At 35.5% G+C, this 23,414-nt stretch overlaps 2 protein-coding genes across 4 annotated transcripts; one reads left to right on the top strand and one right to left on the bottom strand.

The window, feature by feature from the left end:
• The first annotated feature begins 8,521 nt into the window (after window positions 1-8,521).
• On the top strand, window positions 8,522-15,017 carry LOC143304388 (omega-amidase NIT2-A-like). 2 transcript variants are annotated; one of them, XR_013061075.1, is made up of 5 exons: window positions 8,522-8,609; window positions 13,248-13,432; window positions 13,834-14,002; window positions 14,277-14,510; window positions 14,662-15,017. XR_013061075.1 is itself a non-coding variant. In XM_076626848.1 (4 exons), exons 2-4 carry the CDS (start codon window positions 13,349-13,351, stop codon window positions 14,408-14,410), a joined length of 387 nt encoding a protein of 128 aa, XP_076482963.1. In that variant the 5' UTR covers window positions 8,522-8,609; window positions 13,248-13,348; the 3' UTR covers window positions 14,411-15,017. The 2 variants fall into 2 exon arrangements, 1 of the variants encoding a protein (XP_076482963.1); XM_076626848.1 differs by having other exon boundaries at window positions 14,277-15,017.
• LOC143304402 (venom serine protease Bi-VSP-like) lies at window positions 9,093-10,447 on the bottom strand. 2 transcript variants are annotated; one of them, XR_013061091.1, is made up of 3 exons: window positions 10,193-10,447; window positions 9,689-10,010; window positions 9,093-9,360 (listed from the first exon to the last, which is right to left on the bottom strand). XR_013061091.1 is itself a non-coding variant. In XM_076626859.1 (2 exons), exons 1-2 carry the CDS (start codon window positions 10,422-10,424, stop codon window positions 9,907-9,909), a joined length of 336 nt encoding a protein of 111 aa, XP_076482974.1. In that variant the 5' UTR covers window positions 10,425-10,447; the 3' UTR covers window positions 9,568-9,906. The 2 variants fall into 2 exon arrangements, 1 of the variants encoding a protein (XP_076482974.1); XM_076626859.1 differs by lacking the exon at window positions 9,093-9,360 and having other exon boundaries at window positions 9,568-10,010.
• Window positions 15,018-23,414: the final 8,397 nt, after the last annotated feature.

The raw sequence follows: 23,414 nt of genomic DNA on the forward strand, positions 1-23,414 counted from the left end.
AAAGAGCTGAGAGCGCTTCTCGTTAGCTTGGGGTTGAAGGTAACGGGAAGAAAATCCGAACTACGCGCGCGGCTACAGGCGGCCCTAGAAGGAGACGATGTATCGTCGGAAGAAGAGAGCTCCGACGAAAGTGAAGGCGAGGACGATAAACAAGGCGCGCGAGAATACAGGAGAGGCACGCGAGCGGTGTATCAGGACCGCGATGAGTATCAGCAGAAGTATATGCTTCGGTTCGATGTTGAGTCTTAAAGACGTGGAAGACTCATTAGAGAAATTCAGCGGGGATGATCTGCTGAGTGTAAATCAGTGGGTGGAAGACTTCGAGGAAATGGCAGAAGTGTGGGGTTGGTCAGACGCCCACATGGTGGCCTATGCTAAGAAATTACTCGCAGGCTCCGCTCAGGCCTTCGTACGACAAGAGCGATGCGCGAAGTTCTGGGCAAAGCTAAAAAAGGCGTTGAGGAATGAGTTTGAAAATGTAGTAAGCGACCAACAGATACATGGCGAGTTATCCCATAGAAAGAAGAAAGCAGATGAGAGTCTGCAACAATATATGTATCACATGTGCGGGATTGCAAAACAAGGAAGGGTTGATACGCAATCCTTGATAGACTACATTATTCAAGGCATTCCCGACGAGGTCGCGAACAAGACTGTGCTATACGGAGCCAGGAATATCGAGCAATTAAAAGAGCGTTTCAGGCGCTACGAAGCGATAAAAAGAGATATGGAGATGAGGACGAAATTTGAGGAGCCGAAGAGTAGCAGGGTAAAGCCGGTGGCGAAGCTGTCCGAAACCGAGAGGAACAAGGAACCCGGTCGATCTGGAGATGCGAGGAAGTCGAGAGGACCTAAATGCTTCAAATGTAGGGAGTACGGACACATCGCATCAAAATGCGACAAGGCACTGGGTGAGCCGTCAAAAAAAGTTTACAGCGTGTTTCGGTCGTTACAAACAAGGCGTTGTAAGGATGTTAAGATGGAAAATTTCGAATTGAGCGCGTTGATAGACACCGGTAGTGAGCTGACTCTAATGCGAGCAGATCAGCATGTGAAAATCGGAGCGCCCAGATTAAGTCGGGAAATCGTTGGATTTGGCGGTGTCGGTTCCGGAAGGAATTTTACGCTCGGGAAATTTTCGACGAACATTATTATAGACAATGAGTCGTACTGTATAACCATACACGTAGTTCCAGACACAGTGATGCAACATTCGCTTATTATTGGCGCAGACTTTTTGGACACTGTTGAAATAAGTATAAAAGGGGGAGAATCTTTTATTAGTAGAATAAAGGACGAAAATCCCGATGAGTGTCCGGAAGTCCTCAAGATAGATGTAGAGACACAGGCGAGTGAGATAGATTTGTCACACGTTAAGGACATGCAACATAGTCTAAAAAGAGATTTGAAGAGAACCAAAGCATTGCTAAGAGACGCTCAAACGATGCCGGAGAGATCGAAAGGTGACTCGACGGGTAAAGCAGCTTTACGACAGCTGAAGAACCAGTTAGAAGATGCAGAATGCGCTAGAGCAGTTGCAGTTAAAGCGAAACAGGCACTGGAGCAAGAACCGAATGAGACGCAGGCTTCGTTGCAGGAAGTACTGCGGCAACGTTCCGAAGCAGAAGATCGTGATTAATGTAGCTAGTCGCGAACGAACTGAGCTACTGTCGCAATTGGAAGAAAATAAAGAAGAGTTAGCAGAAGTTTTGAAGAAGTATCGGGCAGCTGTGCAGCAAGTGTCGGAGGAACGGAGAATAGTGGCAAGACACGTGGTGATTGGTAAAGTGGACCACGAGATGGTGTCCTCGTCGGATTCTTGCGGCCAGCAGGAGGACTTAGCGAACATCACGAGGAGGAAGAATCTGGCTAAACAACAGCAACAGGATGTTGTTGATGATATTTGCGAATTTACTGAGAAGGATAGCGTTGCGGGTGTGAGGGTTGTTTCAAGTTTTCGGATAGACTCGAAGAGAGTGAATGCAAGGCGAACGAAAAGACAAGGGAAGTCGCACGCGCGGAATCCCTCCAATAATATCGATACGAAGATTCGATATACAGAGGATGTGGATGACGAGGACGACGATGGGATTGTCGAGGACACGATGAACGTGAAGACCTTCGAAAAAGAAGAGATCATAGTCTCGGTAGATGGTAAGTTGTTAACGTCTTCCATGTACGAACCGAGCCTACGAAAATGTCACGATGCTGCCACGACGATCAAAGCCCCTGACAAGAGTGAAATGGGTAAACAAACAACGGAGAGGAAGATAGAGGAAGAGCGAAAGAGGAGCAGTAGCATCGAGGACGAACAGGCCGCGGTGTTCCAAGAGGAACGAGATCAGCTGCGTGCGGACGCAAAGAGACGGATTGAGGAGATCCAAATCCGAAACAAGCGGGCGTATAACAGGAGACGCAAGAAGGCGACAGCATACAGGACAGCAGATCTAGTGGCAATCGAGAGGATGCAGAGGGGTCCCGGGCTAAAGCTGCATCCGAAGTTTCTTGGACCGTATCGGGTGATAAAAGTCCTGCGAAATGACCGATACATAGTGCAGCGAGAGGGGGAGCACGAAGGGCCACGTACAACTTCCACGGCAGCCGATCACATGAAATGGTGGAATGCTGACGATAGTGATGTAAGTGCGAGCGGCGATGATGAGCACATCTGAGGGCAGATGTGATTGTCAGGAAAGGCCGATTGTAATATCGTAGAATAGCTTTGATTGGAGATCGGCTGAAAATAGAAAAACCGTGTACGTCGTGTTTCTGTGGTTCGTTTACATTTAAGAGTGCCTACGTGACTAAAGGCACGTAGTTGGTAGTTCTTACGTATGTATGAGGGAAACAATAGACCACGGTAGAAGAAGGACGGTTTCGCTATCCAAGGCGAATCGAAAAGTGTGCGTGTTGCGAGAATCAGAGTTGATCGAGACGTCGAAGCATAGAGTCGTTAGAATTGAGTTGCGAGTGTTGTCGAGTGTTAGAGTTGCTAGTGAGAGAGAGAGAGAGAGAGAGAGTTACCAAATAGTTGTCAAGTTATTTGTTGCAAATACGAGCGTTGCATTTAGTTTTCCTGTTAATCAAACATCGTTTCTCTGTCTAACTAATATCTGTATTTTCAATCCATTATTAATAAATTATAATTAATCGGACAAAATTACACCTTTAATATATTCCGATATTACATTACCGTGATGTAATATTTATCATGCTTATTTTGTACGTAAAACGAATCGTTGGAATATTCCCGAAGCTAACGAAGCATTTCCCAAAAGTTAAACCGAAGAAATTAACGCGAATAGTTAAGTGAAATTTTTCCATTAACTTGCTGACCAACCGGCAAATAAAGAATCATAAAAATTGTTTCAATGTGTTGAGGTCACGCATAACTTCTTTTTTCATTGACGATTACCAAACAGGTAAAATTTCGAAATTGTACGAAGGCCACGTGACCAGATCGTATTGGAATTTGAAGTGCATGGAAAAAGACAACTCGAAGTACAAACCTTGAGCTGTACTACTCGAAGTACAAACGTGAACTAATGGATGCAGAAAAGCAATTAACGCCAAACATCCGAACAGCATCTTGGAGCTCGTCATTGTTCTGAAATAAAAGAAGTGACGAATTAAAAAGACGCAGGACTAATAATAATAAAGGAAACTTAGTTCGTATTATAAATTGAATTTACATCAGAAAAGAAGCACGATCAAGCGAAACAGATCGTAGAAATGACAAATATCATCGATATACGTTTCAGTGTAATTTCACTTTTGAAAATTATTTAGTTTAATACGATCGTATTCATCGCTCTGAAACTTTCATTGTGCTGCAATTTGTGCTGCGTCTTTTTAATTTCTCTATCTTTCTGTGTTTTCGGAAAAATTACTTGAAAGATTAAGAATTGCTTGCCTTATTTTATTTTCGATTAGTTAGGATTTGATTATTCCAGGTAAGGTTTATTATTTATAACAGGTTTTATCACTTGTTTATTATTTAGGAGTTTGTTATTTTAGGATTAGTACCTTTTAGGATTTCTTATCCTTCGAGTTTCTGTTTCAGATATCTAGGTCTATTTCAAGATGTTTTATTACATTAGGATTATTTATTCGATTAAGATAATTTAAGAGTTTCACAATGTACAAAGAAATAATCGCGTGAAATTTAGATTTATGCTTTAAACGTATTAAACACGCGGTAATTTCAATGTCTATAGCCTCGAACGTGTTCTGATTAGTTGTGTCATTGTCTGTGACATTGAAATCACAAAAATCCATTGCAAGTGTGCTGTCATGCAATGTGGATGTAATTGGGTTTTTTGGGTATTTCCTGTATCATCTGATTTGTACAGTACTATTTTAACGCAAGGACAGGAAACTTATTATATATTTCCCGTCCATTATTTGAATCGTTGTGAAGTGTAACGAATTATATTCGATTCGAGGAGATGTTAATGAATTACCCATTTCATATGTAATTACATGGAAATAAAAATCATTGCAAAAATAATTGATCTAATGACAACGGAATTTCCAATATTTTTTTGTTTCGTCACGTCTTTTTCATAATATATCTTTTATAGGTACGTGATTTATTAATCGTTCGAATGGAAATAATTATTCGTATAATATTCAAATGATTCTAGCCATAAAATAAATTAAAACGATACCTGTCAATGATATGCAATCTGCGTATGACGTCAACCTCGATCTATGCTTATACAAGAAATTTTATCAATCAATGACTAGATATACAATAATCAAATATTATAAAATTTCCTGAAAACCTTTAGGTGTTAATATTAAGGTGTTAATATCTTTAATATTTGCAAGTTATTGTTTAGCGCTAATTAGTTAGAATGTAACAAGTGGTGTACCAGAATTGAGATAATTAAGCTACACGAACAATCTTATTTAGATCTTTTTAATTTTTTAATTCTCTTTTGCTCTAATACTTCGTAAAATTAATCTTCATTAGCTACTACACTTCATAGAATGACAAGAGATAATTTTTCTTATATAACGTTTCATTCATAAAATCTATCATTAAAGTATATCTTCATAAAAATATCATTCCATACTAACGGTATATTTGGTGTCATACGAGATAACAGTTACCAGTGATGACATATGTAACTTTATAAAGATATCTCGTTTTATTATATATTAAAAGAATGTACTCATTGCTGCTATATTTCAGATGAAAAAAAGGAGGCAACGATTTTACAGTAAAATCGTTCGTTTACAACTGATTCATTTACATTTCATGATAATACTGTGCATTCTGAATATGCTATGATTTGCTTTAAAATAATAAATAGTCCATTCTTGCATACTATTGCTCCGGCTTTACTTGTATTTTCGATATTGGTATAAATAGAAAGACAATTAATGTCGTTCGAGTCTATTTTCGGATCATTTATATTACGTTTAATCCATATAGTTATTATATGAGACATAGTATCGTAAAATTTGGAAGAATAAAACGTTCGTACAGGAAGTACATTTTATAAGAACTCCAACAAATCTGCGTGTGCACCTAAAATACAAACTGATAGTGATTGTTCATAAGTTTATATACATTATCTAATGTCAATCGAAGGTATCAATTCTTTTTCTCCATAAGAGTACTTTTTCATTTATATGTGTTCAACCGTGAAGCATATGTCACCTACAACGAAAAAGAGTTTTCCTATACTTAATATTTCCTTTATATACCTATGAAAGTCTATTCTTCGCGTAGTATGAAATTATGAATAAATCTGGAATATTGTTCAATCTGGAAAGAAAAATAACTCATTGACATCATTCATTGATACGAGATTCAGAATGTTTGTTTTGTCTTGCAGAAAAAGAAGGCAGCCCTCCCTTTCTTTTAATGTGAAATAGAAAGCGAAAATTTGAAAACAGATTTTTTGGAAATTTACTTGCAAATATCGTTTTCAATATCGTGATTTTCTTCCCAATGGTACTGTACTTTCAAATTTTCCAGTATCCCTCTAAAAACAAAAAGTCGAACCTCGTTATCATTAACATAGGCATTACAAGGAAGAGAAGTATTAGAAAGCAGCTCCTTTTTATTATGGATTTCTTTATAATCGTGTAAATAAGAAATTCCGGAAATTTTTTCCTCAAGAATTTAATTCTTGTGTTTTGATTGATAATTATTACACTGCATACTAACATTTCGCATACTGTTCGCATCTAACAATTTCCTAATAATAACTACTTCAAAATTACATATGTTCTTGCACGAATTCAAAAGTACGTATGATACAATTACAATTGATTCTAAAATAATAATTATTTGAAGATATTAAGATACTAATTAAACGTTTCACTATATTTCAAAATCTGGAACAACAAATTTTTATTTATAAAAAATGAAACTGTCTTTATATATTCTTTGTCATGATGCTATTTCTTATTACCATGTCGACATTTTTTAAAATTCATTTTGTTATCTCTACGCAATATGAAAATTCATATACTGCTTAATATTTTTTACATATTATCCATCCACCGCATGATATCTCCTGAAAAATCAAAATATTAATGTTATATTATTACAATGCTTCTTAAATTTCAATTTTTGACAAATTTGAAATCCAATATATTTTGCACAATTATTATTTATCAAAAAATTCTAAGTTAGTAACTTTCTTTTCAAATGGCAAATAACATATACATTGACTTACCTGTAAGTTTTTGTTCCCAATCATCATTTCCTCTTATAGAACATCATTATTGTTCTCATAATTACTACCAGTGTCATAGATATTGTAGTGGCTACAACTGAATTAATAGAAAATGATAAATAACTGTGTATAACAATGACACATAACTTTTACTTACATATCAGTCGATAAGGGATTACTGTGATATCCTGTTGATGTTTCTTAAGGCACTTGATTAGGTGCGATACGGTATCATTCCTTATGGTATACTGTAGAGAAGTATTTTAGAAAATAACAAGAATAAATCTAAATTATTCAGAGGTTCCAGTTTCGGCTTAGACATAAATACAGGACCATTTGCAAAGAAGAAAGGGTGCGTTTCTACAGCCTCGTTATAGTAACCATGAATACCGATCTCTGAATTACTGGTTACTAAACATAAATATCCTATAAAATTTAATATATTTCTTTAATTTTTAATACATACATGAGTTAGTAGTTCTAAATTATGAATCATCTTACCTGTGATATTACACTTTTCCTTATAATATCATCACTCAAGTGAACAACATTAAGATCATGTAAACCATGTCATCCTATCTTACTGTGAAGATACTTAGTTATGTTATCTAACATTATAAAAATATCATCAAATTCAAGTCCTTTTATTCACATCACATGGCCACGACGATCTGGTTCTTCGTTATATAATGTTCTAAAATTTGTCGTACATATAGGATGTACAAACCGTGATATCAAGGTATCAGTTCTTCCTTCCCAAGGGACAGTTTCATTAAAATTCTGATAGAATTAAAAATTAATTATTAATATTCTAACAATCATATATGTTAAATACATTATAGTCAACGATATATACCTGAGCGAATGTAGGGGTGATTCCTCGATAATTATAAATGTCATCAGCCCACATCATTGTGCCACTTCTTTGTACTCCAGCCTCTGGATTAGCAGCCTAAACAAACATACAAAATTTTATAGAAGCTGCACAAAATATAGTATATATGCGCAATATTGAAGCGTTCAAGGGGATATAAAGGTAATGTGCATCACATACACGTGTACTCTCATGCAACAAAATACAATTAGATTTAATAGTATAAGCTCTTTTATTCATCATAATAGATTGGAAATTTAAGTGTCTTACGAGGGTGAGTAAAAAGTTACCCGCTCTGTCGGTGTAGAATTTATTTTAAGCAATTGTCAAAAAAGACATACATCATTTTTTGACATAATCACTCAATTTCTGTATACACTTTGTCCATTTGCTGAAGGACCTTCGTATTTTCTCATTAAAAAATGTTTTGGGCTGAGCTGCGAACCACGAATGCATCGTCGTCTTCACCTTTTCATCAGCTTTCTCGGCATCCATCTCGCACAAACTTTTTAAAACCCAAATCTGTCGTGCACTATTGCATAAGCAGAGCCGTGGCTGATTTGCAAATGATTTGCCACATTATCCAGTGTCACTCGTCTATTCCATAGAGCATAAGTTCATGAGCACGTTCAATGTTGTCATCGTGGATGTGGACGGGCGTCCAGCTGTTTTTTCATAACACTTGTGCGATCTTCTTTGAACTTTTGTGCCCATTCAAACACACTTCGTGACAAAACACTTTCTCCATAATGTGCATTAAATCTTTGATAAATATAGGCATCAAACATAACCTCCGACCACAAGAAACGAATCACAGCATCCTGCACTGTTTTCCTGCAAATCGCCATTGCAAAGCGCCATTACTCGCGCAACGGTCACAAACGAATTGACGTAACATAATGAAACCTACGCAGCAGCACTGAACAGATATTGACGTCATACGAAGAGTGCAGATGGATCAATACGGTCGACAGAAATTTTAACTATCTGTAGTGCGGATAAATTTTTACCGAGAGTCGTATAGGAATCTATAATTTGTAAGTACACCTTTGGCTGAATGGAAATTTCTCTTACATATAGTCAAAAATGCAGAAACAGTGTATTGAATTGGAAAGTGATAAAAAATAAGCGAAGTTTCGAGGTTGCATGTGATTGCATGAGTACACAGGACGTTTTTAGCGAATAAAAAATAATTTTGAAAGACACGAGACTTATCTTGTATTTTATGCACTCTCTGTGTCCGAATCTCCAGAATCTCTCTATCTTATGAAGTGTTTTAGATTAGCCGGAAAATTTTGTATGTACATACAAGAAGTATACGATCTAAGTGGAATATTCCATTATTCTCTTGATACAACAGAAACGAAATTTACAGAACTTCTCAGAAAGTTGGTTTATTATTACCAAATTAATAGAATTAATATACGTTTATCATCTTTACATACCTAAGTCGTGGAGGTTTATCGTGCGTAGAAAATTAGTGTCGTTTCAAAGTTACATTCCGTACATTTTAAGCCTATAATTTGTAACGTACAAAGCAATGCAAATTTGTGCTGTTTCTGATCTCCACAATAAGAAAATCCAACTTTAGGTTTTTTACACAATGATATTTATGGAACAGTAATATCATATTATTGCATCGCTTGGAGAATGAAGTCAAGGTACGATGTGACCCTAGTGTAAACGCTGGGATAGCCAGCTGTGCCGCACTTATAAGCATAAGACACAATACCTATTAAATACGAGGTTAATACAATGTTGTATCAGCAGTGGTCCGCCGCGGTCAGCCTGAAAGGATCGTTAAATTTTTAATCAAAGATACTGAAATATATCGATCGAATTGTATTGAAATTATACTTATATACAGTAATAATCTTCTATTGATTTGTGTATTGAAATACTCCAATTTATAATGTACATGTTATATGTATTTTGAGCAAAACTAAGATTAGAAGGAAATTAGATTAAATACCATAATGAGGTGTGAGAAGTGGGCAAAACTATTGAATTGTGTTTATCTATTATTTCTAATGTTTAAGACGTCGATTTGATGTTAATTCGAATTGACGTGTCTTCAGATACCGTATAGTTTGTAGTAACTCTGTAACTTAATTACCGTACAAGAATCCTTTCCACCCTGAGCATGTTCGGCGCATATTATACCATCAGTGATATCAGGTGCATTAGGAAATTTGGAACAAGCTATTTTGCATTCGGCGTTCTTAATCACTGGCATTTGTACTACCATTAATGCATTACGTCGTGGTCGTCCTACGAAGAAAATAAGAAAGATATTTAAGACTGGAACTGTTTAATTTTATTATAAAATTGATATCACTTACTATATCTTAACGCTCCCCATCCAGCAACAAGGGGGTTATAGCCGACGAAGTTGCTCTTTCGTAGGGGCTCTTTCGTACAAATGGGATATACGTACCCTGAAAAATAAAAAAATAAATGAAAATGCAGGAAACGAATGACCAAAAGTATGAGAAAGAATTGTACACGCTTTATGACACAATATATGTGTACAGTAAGAAATTTCAGGATATGATACTTCAGTAATACTCAATAGCATATATATATATATATATACATATATATATATTTGAGGACTTACTCGAAAATGGCACCTCCTCCGCCAATCTAAGAATGGCAATATTATGATTGCGTATGTTTTCTATTCCATCCATATGTGCACAATGTGCTGCGGTCAAAACATGCCTAGCCGATATCAGGGAACCTCCGCACTTCCATAGTGGTTTGTCTGGGTGTCGGGGATTACGAAAACCTAATGCAGCGATCCATGGCCAAGCGCCTAAAATGCAATAGTCATAGTTGTGAATATACATAATTTTTTCTCACGTAACGAGTAACAACGATTATTACCTATTCGATATTCGATCATACAGCAGACGATAAGTACATACGTACAAATACTCTGAAATAGAGATTTGATAAAGACAGAAATTAAATTTTTATTCCAGTGAAATACAAATTATTAAATAATTCTATATAATTTCTATTTGAACTATACTGAACTATAAAGTTCAAACGTGTAATTTCTGCCCTAACAGTTTTTGATCTCTATCCATATTATTACTCCTATATCAATTTTTTATTTCAAGCAAAAAGATACTCTTTCTAACATGAAGTAAAAGAAAGAAATAATTCAAGTTAATAAGTAAAGTTACTACCGATGAAATCATAGCATTATTATTTAGTCTAATTGAAATGTACATTGATGTGCTGTTTAATGCCTTTAAAGTTCATTCTTTGCAGTAAATGGCTTATTATTAATCGGAAAGAAAGACATAAAACGTACCAAGTTCAGCTGGTTTACCATCGACCAGCCTGGTATGAGAGACGTTGCTAAAACCACAGTATGGTGGTCGCAAAGCCTTATACTTGTACACAGTTTTTATTAAAATTTCTCTCTTCTCTTTGTTTGGATCGTTCGGACAGCAAACGATCGTAACATTGCCCTGGTATCTGCACACTGATCGTCTATAAAAATCGGTGGCTGTACGGTACTGTATCTGCCATATTTCTTGCAGAGGTTTACATTTTCTGTAGTCAAGGCACCTGCCTTCTTGATTGTCCGGTGTGGTACATTCTGGATCAAACAATTTTAAAACATTTATACAGTTCAAAGATGCGTAAGAAAGCGACACCGATTACTCAACTTTCGAAGTAAAAAGCCGATCAAGTCCACCGGATTGCCCTACAGACACGTATTAATCCGTAAGAGTTAGTCATCATGTTGATAATAATTATCTAAAGAAACTTTTCACGTGAAAATATAAAATTTTAATTGATTAGATATTGTGTTAGCCATACTTAAGAAAGAAAATGAAAATGAATGAAATGAAAGAAAAGGACTACCTTCAACCTCATTTTTTAAATAAACACTTTGTCAGTTTTGCGGTAAATAAATTCTTAGGAATTCAGGACAGTTTTTAGTGAATCATTTTGTTTCGACCGTTCGCGGAGAGACGCGATCGCGAGATAGCACGTCAACGAGAGTTGTAAGTTCCCGTTACGGTTAAATAATCGACGCCACGAACTGATCGATCCCCTTATTTCGATTATGATAATAAGGGTAGTTCAATGAAATTCCACAGAATTAACACAAATAAATTAATGTTTATTTCAACAACTTATTAACTAGAAAGATATAAAAGGAACAAAAAAAATGTAACTGCGTTTTGGTTGATAAGTAATGCGCGACATACCACATGTGTTGACGGTTCGACTTCTCGAAAAGTTCTGAACGCCTTTCGATTTTTTTCGTTTTTTCTGGAAGGCGACCCCCACTACGTTCGGATCACGCCACATTCTTTTACTGCGAGGTAAAATACGGGCCACGAGTCGACGTTTCTGGAAGTCGCCCTGCTTAATGAACCACGCGCTTGCCACTACAATGTTTGTTTGCCGGGCAGACGCGACGATCCGTCTGCGACATTATAGTGCCGCGATCGATAGTTAAGAATATGACCTATGGTAAGCCGCATGGCGTAACATTCTCCCCCCGTTGAGAGGGTACCGATCAAACTAGCGAGGTGTGGTTGAAGTTCCCATCTTATTTCGTCTCGGTGGCTAGTTGTTCGGGTTTCTCGAGATCGGGTTGAATTGGCAGTGGGACAAGCCTTTTGACGCCCCGATCCAAAATGCTCTTTGCCGTCTGAACTGTAGCTGTCCGGATGACACCATCGGCGCCTGGATGAACCTTGATAACTCGGCCCAGAGGCCAATGCATGGAGGGAACGTTGTCCTCTCCGAGGATGACGATTGTGCCCTTTTGGATGCTGTGTCCACCCTTGCTCCATTTATTGCGGTTGGTTAGCTCGTTCAAATACTCCTTATGCCAGCTGCCATTTGGAGAGTCGGTTCGATGGAATGTCTCTGAAATCTCGATCACGTAAGCACATTAATGAATCGCCAATGAGGAAATGTCCGGGAGTGAGGGCTAGGAGATCATTTGGATCGGTGGAGATAGGAGTTAGCGGGCGGGAATTGAGGACTGCTTCTATTTCTATGATAAGAGTATTACGGTGTTAAGCTCATATGTTTCTGTTTCTCCACTCGCGCTGCGCCATAATATCCTTTGATATTTCCGATCCTCTGGTCGTACGAGGAATTGCCGATACATTTTCTCGATGTCGCCAGTGAGTACGTACTGATGAGCGCGGAATCTAATTAATATACAAAATAAATTGTGAATTGATTCGAGAATATAGGATTTCCCCATTTTCATGATTATCGTGATTTTTGTATAAATATATTTGTGAAGATACTAATAATTAGGTACTTATAAATTAGTATTGTCAATTATTTTGCATTTATAATTCCGCCTCTAGTATAAGTGTTAATTGAAAACTAACTTTATGTTTCAAAAAGTACTAGCAAAGTCGTTGAGTAACAAGCCACTGATGCTAACACAAATAGCATTGTCGTAATTAAATATTTCTAAATATTCATTTTTCATTTTGAACCTGTAGAAACGATTTATTATATATACTATTAGCTAAGTAATTGCATATTTAATTAAGTCGAAATATAAAACTTAGTTATTTTAATAATTTAAAAAATAAAAAACTGACAAACATTTCAATTTAATTTATGGTTGGAACAAAAGACAGTTATTTTTCATTAATTGAAATATTGCAATGCAGAGTACTTTCCAAAATACGCCGAGAGTATTCCTGATGGTGAAACGAGCGTTGCTTCATCGAACGCAGCTAAAGAAAACAACATCTATGTAGTTGGTGGTACGATGCCTGAAATAGAGGGCGATAAATTGTACAATACCTGTACTATTTGGGGTCCCGATGGAACTTTGATAGCAAAGCACCGAAAGGTAAGTAATATATTCCTTTATGGCTTTGAATTTGAAAATATTGGGGTGAAGAAAGTGACTCTATCTAGGAATAATTTAGGAATATACATATGTACATACGTATACTATAACCAATTCTATAATTTACGGTTTATAAAATACGTTATGATACGGGAAACGCCCATTTTTGTTGTAATGTGTTTGTTGTTGTATAAATTTTTCACATACTTAAAATATTATTATACTTATTTTTTCTCCTTTTTAAACATTATTAAATGATAAGATTCTTTAATAAAAGAAAGTGATAAAAACGCTGTCAGTTATTAAATAAAAAATAATTAAAGTTTAGGAGTTGGTAACTTTGATATTAAATTAGAAAAGTTGCAGCAATAGAATTAGCGACCACATTTTTATGTTATTAGGTACATCTATTCGACATCGACATTCCTAATAAGATTACTTTTCGAGAGAGTGATTCACTCAGTCCTGGTAACTCCCTAACGACGTTCGATGTGAAGGGCTGCAAAATAGGTATTGGCATTTGCTATGATATTAGATTCGAGGAAATGGCACGCATTTATCGGAACAAAGGTACAGTAACTTAATCGATCAATACTTAACTAGCAAAAAATTAAATATCTTTCTTAAATATATTCTATATAAAATTAATATAATCTGTAACTCTGTATAAAAAGAAGCTTAATTTAAAAAACCAGTATATTTGCTGAAAATGAAACAAATAAAAGAATTAAAAGCACAATAAGAGGACTGTCCTCGCATATTCAGAAATGATGGAATGTGAACCGTGCAACTACGAAGTTAATTGGTATTCGGTGGCTTCATATTTCCTGCTTCTCTGGGTTAGGTTGCCAAATGCTGATATATCCAGCGGCATTCAATATGACCACTGGACCACTGCACTGGTCATTACTTCAGCGTTTCAGAGCGAATGATAATCAATTATACGTTGCCTGCATATCACCGGCTCGTGTTCCTTAAGCAAGTTACGTCGCATGGGGACATACACAGTTGACCAATCCCTGGGGAAAGATTCTTTACGATTTGGAAACTCAAGAGAATATGGCAGTCACCGATATCGGTAATTTACAGCTTAAAATTAAAAGCGAGAGATCCATGATGTAATTAATTTTTAGTCTCGTTAATTTATCGATTTAGCCATCTTCCTCTGTATTTGTTGAATTTATTAGTAAGCATTACTTATTACTTCGTATGTTTCTTTTTTCTATCAGATCTAAAAGTTGTTGAGGAAGTAAGGGCTCAGATGCCTACATTTTCTCAGAGACGTACAGATTTGTACGACACTGTCTGTAAGAAGGAGTAACTCTACACTAAAACAGAAAATGTTTTTTTATAATATTTCTACTGCAATATCCCTTTTTTGTGAATTATTACTAATTTCTTATCATTTGTACTAAACGAATGACTCAATTAAGAAAACCAAAACGTTATAAATAATAATCTGTATATCTTGTGTATCAACATGTAATTGGATATTATAATAATATAGGAATGCTATAATAATATAGGATAATAATATAGGAGAATAATAATATAGAAAAAAATACATGCTTTTAAACACCTTTAATATCGATCACATAAATTGGTATAATTCACAATGATTACGCATACATAAAAGACCCCTTGATAGTAAAATTTACGATCAAAAGGCAATTACGTATCGTTTAACAACATTTAATTTATAACACCTTTTAAACATTTAGACAGATTAACACATAACACTTCTTATATATAAACATCAATTCGAAGTTATCAGCTTGAAGAAATTGGTCGATTAATACCTGTAGATTGTCTGTCTCGATGAAAGACTTAAAGAGAGCAAAAACATGATGATGCCGCTAATATAATATTCCTTCTTTCTTGTATCTGTCTGCCTCTCAGGTCGTTTTACTAATTACAATAAGTAATTTCGACTTCTTTGCGCTCTCTTTTAACGCATTCGAGACCGAAAGAAATTCATATCAGTCAGTAGGCAAGGATATAATATACATATTTTATATATAACTTATGTAGTAATGTATATATCATGTTAGTTTCATATTTTTTTCAACATAGAATTATTATATATATATATATATATATATATATATATATATATATAACTGTACATAATACATTATAGAATAACATAGTATATAATTTTATATTTTAAAAATATGAAGCATACTATTTAAGATTGTCATCGATTTAAAATCAAAGTATGAAAAGGATACCCTGGAGAGAGTAAAACACAGAATCATTCCAACTAAACATTCAGATCGTACCGACACCTAGGTATCGTCTTACAATTAAATCTCGGTCTCGAATGGATTAAAATGAAATACATACTTGCAGCTTCAACATCTTCAATATCGAGGAGATTCAAACTTTACAAATAAATGTAAATTGCGATGTAAAACAAAGCGATGTAAAAAGGGAAAAAGGAGGAAAGAAGGAACAGGGAAGCAAAGAGAAGAAACGAATTTTTCATTTTCTCGAAACTGGATCAAGTTTCAGGAAGACCATCCAAGTAATTGATGTCCTCTGTAATTATTTGTTAATCATGCGCGGAATCAGAACGATTCGACCTCGTTCCAAAGCAAATCGTTACTAGAGTAGAGACGGGAATTAATAATTCGTGTCAATTGTTCGATCGTGTTCACAAATTCAAATGCGGTTGAGTGGCGGAAACCATTTATAACACGTCCCATACAGCGTAGATCGCATACACGTCTTAGGATGTATTTTTGGTACTTATATATACTCTATATATATTCTTACTCTATATATACTTATATGTACTCTACATATATTCTCTATCTTAGATATACCATAAAATATTTCGTGTAATCGCGTATTCGTGTCTAATGTCAGGGATTCTCTTTCCATAAGTCTGCGTTTTCTATATTATCTTTCTTCCTTATCAGTAGGCATTCTCACAATTTGTGATTAATACTGCTCGTACAGGAATGTTAGGTTTTTGACGTTGTAAAATTTCACGTGAAATAATAATGCCTATATATTGACTAATTTATCAATTAATTAAATCCGTGTATATCAAGTTTTCTATAATTTACTACTTTCGTGTAACTACAGAAATTTGATGCAATATAAAACTTGATTAAAACAGCGATTCATTAGGAAACGAGAATAATGATGCAAATATTTTTTGTAGCCATTATATAGGATTTCGATCGCATAATTAATCAGTATCAACTTACCGGTCTTTAACGGTAGAATAGAAAGAAGTGCAGGCGGTACGGAGACCGCAATTATGATCACTTTCAGATAGAATCTCCAACAGTGGTACATCTTCTTAGTCGTAATAAGTCGCGATCAGAAGCGTAAAAGAAGTTTAGCAGTGGCGTAAGTACCGCACTAGCCAGAAGTATCTGCGACAGAAATCAGAATACACTCTTTTTCGCATGGTTGGATCAATTTCGCGTGGGACTAACCTGATTGAACCTAACGCGGGATAATTGCTCAACTCACGACCTTAACCAGCCCGCTTGATTCTCTGTAAATGCTTGAAATTGACGCTTGGATTCTTTCCAGATTAACTAGCTTTGCCCCTCCCTCCCTTTATCTATTTTCTTAGATCGACTTAGAATGGATCGAACAAAGGCACAAAAGAATTCGAAGAAAACAACAACTTATTATCCAAATTGTTCATCGAGGGTAATCAATGCTGTATACTTCCTAGAATTAGGATGAATAGGGATTTGGAGAAACCCACCGGCCATGTCCAGAATAATAAAATATCTCGCTTTTGCAATCTCGCGACTCGATCCGCAATGAGGGGTAAAGGATACCGATCCGCGACCGTATATTTATTTAGTTCTCGAAAATCTGCCTATCATCTATCTGAACCATTGTTCGTCTTCACGAGTAACACGGGATATAGAAGGGAAAATAAAGGAAAGGAAGGTGGGGATAAGTAGAAGCTTGGGGCCAAGTTTAATTCACTGAAACCGAGCTGCTTGTATTATCACAAAACAAAATTGCCAGTACGTCATTTCCGTACTCTCGTCCTCGCGAAAATGGTTTTGCTCGTTAAGAAAAAACGAAGAGACAGGGGAAGAGAAGAGAGGAAAAAGCAAACGGAGAGCGCTTTTAAAAAGCTGGCGAACCGTGTGTTACCACAACGAGATACGCGGTGCTATTTGTCGCTTTAAATTGTGTCGCAACTCGTTTTTGAGATCTTTGCCAGGGACGCGTTAAAACACGCTGCAAATATATTTCTGGCTTTTCTGGGGTTTAACTGAAATATGACAAATAACGTTGTAAAACATATGTACTTATGACTTACAGAGTAATTGAGTGTACAAAATATATAGTATACAAAATAGCCAGCGATTTAGGGCTTTAAAAGATCAAAAGAAAAGAAAAGAAAAGAAAAGAAAAGAAAAGAAAAGAAAAGAAAAGAAAAGAAAAGAAAAGAAAAGAAAAGAAAAGAAAAGAAAAGAAAAGAAAAGAAAAGAAAAGAAAAGAAAAGAAAAGAAAAGAAAAGAAAAGAAAAGAAAAGAAAAGAAAGAAAGATAATATGTTGTGGCAGTCTAAGTCGATCTAAGAAAATAGATAAAGGGAGGGAGGGGCAAAGCTAGTTAATCCGGAAAGAATCCAAGCGTCAATTTCAAGCATTTACAGAGAATCACTATTGAAAGTTCAAAGGCCGACTAGTGAGCTTCATCCTATCTCATTTTTTAATCAGGCGATGGATCGACGAATCGTATTGATTTCGAGGATTATTATAGTTCTGTGGGAATTTTAAAGCGTGGTTTGTCTAATCTTGTCTCGTTAGCTACAGACTGAGTTAGCTACAGAAGTTTGGCGAGCAGCCTGAAACTTGATCCAGTTTCGAGAAAATGAAAAATTCGTTTTTCCTCTTTGCTTCCCTGTTCCTTCTTTCCTCCTTTTTCCCTTTTTACATCGCGTTAAGACCCGTTAAATAATATTGACTGCCGTGGACGCTGGCTGAGAAGTGCACTTTATAACTAGCTTTAAAATCACTGACGTCGATGAGGACAAAGGTAAGTTAGAGGGTCATTTATCTGAGCTGGTGTTATTCCGCTGTACAAACTATTTCCGGCCAGTACCTTTTATGTACTTTCGCTTCCGCTAACAAGCAACGCGCCATGTCCATCACTGTTCTATTATACCTTTCCGCTGTCCCGTTTAATTCATGTACGTATGTTGGGCAATTATTTATTCTTATACCTTTATCCCTAGCAAATTTATAAATTCGATTATTTAAATATTCTTTACCATTATCGCATCTTAATATTTTTAACCTCTTGCCCGTTAAATTTTCGGCTTCATTTACGAACTGTACGAAAGAATCAAAGACCTCATCTTTTGATTTTATACAATAGATCCTAGCTGTTTTACTATAATCATCGATAAATGAAATGAAATATTTTTCTCCATTGAATCCGGTAGTCTTAAAGGGACCACATACGTCCGTATGAATAATTTCCATTATTTCCTTAGCCTTAGTTCGATTATTTTTGAAAGGTAAGTTATGCATTTTGCTTTCTATACACACCCTACATTTCAAAAGTTCCTTTTCAAATTCATTCGGTATGCCAGTCACTAGCTGCTCTTTACCCAAAATCTCTAAATATTTAAAATTTACGTGTCCTAGCATCCTATGCCATCTTTCCTTTTTACTCATACCACTACGTTCGGCGCTGTTTACTAAGTGCTTCTTCCCTTTCAATATACTTTTTATTCTATATGTCCCATTCTCTTTGAACGCTACAGCTGTAAGTATATTATCCTCATCTATTACTTTCGCAATATTTCCTTTGGAAATAACCGTATTCTTATTGTCTGTTAGTTTACCTAAACTAATCAAATTTGCGGACATTTCTTTCGCGTAAAATACTTTCCTCATATTTATTTTATTTTGTTTTCCGAATGCTTCAAAATGACTTATAACATTCCCAACTTTTGTCGCTTTTATCGGTCTATTATCGCCTGAATATATAATATATTTACCGGTTCTTTTAGGTCGATAGATTTATCGAAATAATTTATATTATTAATTATGTGATCGGTACAACCGCTATCTAATAGCCACACTATTTCGTTCTTACTTATTTCATTCGTCTCACTGCTGTTTGCTGCGTGCGCCGTTGCTGTCCATATGCCTGCTCTTGAGTTTCCATGCTCGCCCGTGCCGGTTCTTGATTGACGATGAAAGTTTCCACGTCCTCTGCTCGTATTGCCTTTGTTCTCTCTTCCTCTGTTTCGACCACGTGTTGGCCCATGCCAATAGCCGTTACTGCTTCCCGCTTGGACGCCATTTTGACACTCTCTCGCAAAGTGTCCTAATCTTCCACATCTGAAGCATCCTTCCTTTTTTGCAGAAAAGGCGTTGGTTTGCCTTTCTCCTCCATTGGATTTATTTTTCTTCTCTGCTATTTCTATTTTATTTTTCACATACGCTACCGTTTGATTCTCTTCTTTCAATGCGTCTATTATGTCCGCTATGTAGCTGTATTCTTCGGCTAACGTATTCAGCATGTAATTCAGCTTTTCCCTCTCACTTACTTGTGCGCCCGCACTTTTTAATTCATTTATTAATTTTTCGAAATCGTTAAAGAATGATGCTGAATCACTGTAGTTCTCCAGTCTTATGTTTTCCAATCTCCTTCTGCATACGATCTGCAGTGCCGTCGACTCTTTCAAGTACATTTCATCGAACCTCTTTATTATATCATACGCCGTTTTTCCTTCCCTAACATACTCCAATTGTCTGTTCGATATTGCACTATAAATTATATTTATCGCCTTCAAATCCTTTTTGTCCCAGTCTTCATCGTCTCTTTCGTTCTTCATTCTAGTTGTAACAACCTCGCATTCCTTATATTTGAGAAACATCGTGATTCTTTGCTTCCACATTCCATAATCCTCGCCATCGAATATAGGTATCATGATTTCCGATCCCTCCATTTTAATTGATTCTTCTTTTTTTTTTCTTTTCTTACTCAAGCGTTCCTACGTGCTCGAAGTATATTTTGTTCCTCTGAAAGTTTTTTTTTCTTTACTGAAAACTCACTCGCAAGATCGTAACCACGCACTAAATATCTTGCAAAACTAGTAACCACGCTCTGCTACCATGTTAAGGAAATTCGAGGATTTGGGAATACAAATAATTGACTATATTTCCCACACAACAGTTATACATCTATATTACACTCTGAAGAACGTCTTGCACGCACGCTTGTCGCCAACCGACTATCCTAGATTCTTCTAACATCTGGCAACAGTCTTTTGTCTCCACTAAGACCTTGACGCCCTCTGGCCCTTACACACACACTCTCATGTACAGTGTAAATGTATCACTTCCTTAACACAATTATCCCGCGTTAGGTTCAATCAGGTTAGTCCCACGCGAAATTGATCCAACCATGCGAAAAAGAGTGTATTCTGATTTCTGTCGCAGATACTTCTGGCTAGTGCGGTACTTACGCCACTGCTAAACTTCTTTTACGCTTCTGATCGCGACTTATTACGACTAAGAAGATGTACCACTGTTGGAGATTCTACCTGAAAGTGATCATAATTGCGGTCTCTGTACCGCCTGCACTTCTTTCTATTCTACCGTTAAAGACCGGTAAGTTGATACTGATTAATTATGCGATCGAAATCTTATATAATGGCTACAAAAAATATTTGCATCATTATTCTCGTTTCCTAATGAATCGCTGTTTTAATCAAGTTTTATATTGCATCAAATTTCTGTAGTTACACGAAAGTAGTAAATTATAGAAAACTTGATATACACGGATTTAATTAATTGATAAATTAGTCAATATATAGGCATTATTATTTCACGTGAAATTTTACAACGTCAAAAACCTAACATTCCTGTACGAGCAGTATTAATCACAAATTGTGAGAATGCCTACTGATAAGGAAGAAAGATAATATAGAAAACGCGGACTTGTGGAAAGAGAATCCCTGACATTAGACACGAATACGCGATTTCACGAAATATTTTATGGTATATCTAAGATAGAGAATATATATAGAGTACATATAAGTATATATAGAGTAAGAATATATATAGAGTATATATAAGTACCAAAAATACATCCTAAGACGTGTATGCGATCTACGCTGTATGGGACGTGTTATAAATGGTTTCCGCCACTCAACGCAACTCAATGACAGGAATAATTTTTTGTTACGGGTCGTTTAATTTATTCGTTCGTTAGGACGATTGGTCTGACAAATTCAAAGTCTTGTTCCGTATAAATATTTTTAAACAAGCACGTCATAAGCTTTGTATATTTTTTTTATCGCAACGAAGAAAGTTCAGAGAAATGTTGAAATTATTAATTACAAAAGAAGACATTTACGTTGTAAAAATGTTAGCGAAAACATTTGTGAAAAAGTTACTTTGTTATAAATTCTACAAAAAGAAATATTGAAAATCACGTCCCATTTATTCAGTATTTATGCACGTATGAAAAGTATTTTGCATTCGCGCAAAAAAATCCCTTAAGGATACATATTTTATAATAATTGGAGTGTCAAAGTTATTACGCGGATTGGCGTACCTTAACCACGTGCCTTTTAATGAAACTAGGTTATTCATTTGTTATTCGTTCCTAACTTTCAACTTTATGATTTTTGCGGAATAAAATTGTATATTCCGGTTCAGTTTATAAATGATTCAGGGTAAATACATTTATTACGATCGTTTAAAGTTTAAAGAAACACCGTTATAAAGTCGTAATACGAGACAAAGCGATTCAGAACTCGAATTCATTTGTTGGAACGACGCCATGGGCAAAAGTAGATAATGGAAAACTTTCTTCCAAAGACCATTTGATAGCGCCGACGTAATCAAGAGTGTGACGATATTGCCAGAGACGTTTCTGCAAATAGAAGACTAACTTATTTACGAATTGCCGTAACACGATTGCCGCTGGTAGTATGGTTAGTAATCGCTTTATTGAATTTTCGCTTGATGTGACATCGTCGAGAGTTTCTAGCGAAATTCTTCTCCCTGTAAAACTATGTTTCTACAGCAATGGCTGTAATTTTCGAGTTACCGTTTGCGAAGAAATCTTTTTCTTTGTTACGTGTAATAGATTATTTTTAAGTTTTAAGTTTTAAATTACATTGGTAACCTTCTATAATTTATTACTCGAAGGTGGTAATTTTTTCTTAAATAGTTTGTTTTTCCTATAATTTATTATAATATATTTTACTACAGAATCCTCAAAAACATGATGTATGTATATATATATCCTGAAATATTATCAGTCTATTGTCAAGTTATAGAACATTATGGAAATTGCCAATTAAAGTCATAAAAAACAAAAAATAAGGAAGTTCGTTAAAATAATCAAGATATAGAATTTATTCGAGTAATATAGATTACGGTAGAGATGGTGACGGTAACAATGAGTGGACTGATACTTCGTGCGAAAACAAATTGGAAGCGCAGAGCGATGTATTGTTTCAGCGAATATCGATTTTAAAGCACGGTTTTAAAACACGGTATAATCAATTTTTTTACATAAAATTATATTGTATAGGCTATTGTTATTTAAACATTTTAAATTGGATGGTTTTTACATATGCTAAAAAAATGGAAAATGATGATGATGAATCAATGACACGTAGAAAATTATAATCTATTGTATTGCTGTTATCTAATGGTGTTGTAGTTGACTGTATGGTGGATGTATCTAATGGTGTTGTAGTTGACTGTATGTTGTTCAATATTGCTATGAAACTCTTCTGATTCATTGTCACTTATACGAAGGATGGAAGTATACGAAATCGATAAAATTATTAATAATATTTACGAAGAGAAAGTAAACTGTTGGATATATGACAAAATAATTCTATTTTAAATGAGAGACTGGTCAGCGTGGTTATTTTGTTTACAAAATCAAACGAATTTAATGAATGTAATGGTAAGGAAGTAACTATAAGTGGCTGTTAAACTATTTTTATGCTT

This window comes from Bombus vancouverensis, unplaced genomic scaffold (assembly GCF_051014615.1).
Source record: "Bombus vancouverensis nearcticus unplaced genomic scaffold, iyBomVanc1_principal scaffold0033, whole genome shotgun sequence".
Taxonomy (NCBI): domain Eukaryota; kingdom Metazoa; phylum Arthropoda; class Insecta; order Hymenoptera; family Apidae; genus Bombus; species Bombus vancouverensis.

Coding starts and splice junctions, on each gene's coding strand:
- LOC143304402 (XM_076626859.1), bottom strand. CDS start 10,424: ATGTATATTCACAACTATGACTATTGCATTTTAGGCGCTTGGCCATGG. Junction 10,011..10,192: donor GGAGGAGGTGCCATTTTCGA/GTAAGTCCTCAA, acceptor TTTATTTTTCAG/GGTACGTATATCCCATTTGT.
- LOC143304388 (XM_076626848.1), top strand. CDS start 13,349: ATGCCTGAAATAGAGGGCGATAAATTGTACAATACCTGTACTATTTGG. Junction 13,433..13,833: donor TGATAGCAAAGCACCGAAAG/GTAAGTAATATA, acceptor TTATGTTATTAG/GTACATCTATTCGACATCGA. Junction 14,003..14,276: donor ACGCATTTATCGGAACAAAG/GTACAGTAACTT, acceptor TCTCTGGGTTAG/GTTGCCAAATGCTGATATAT.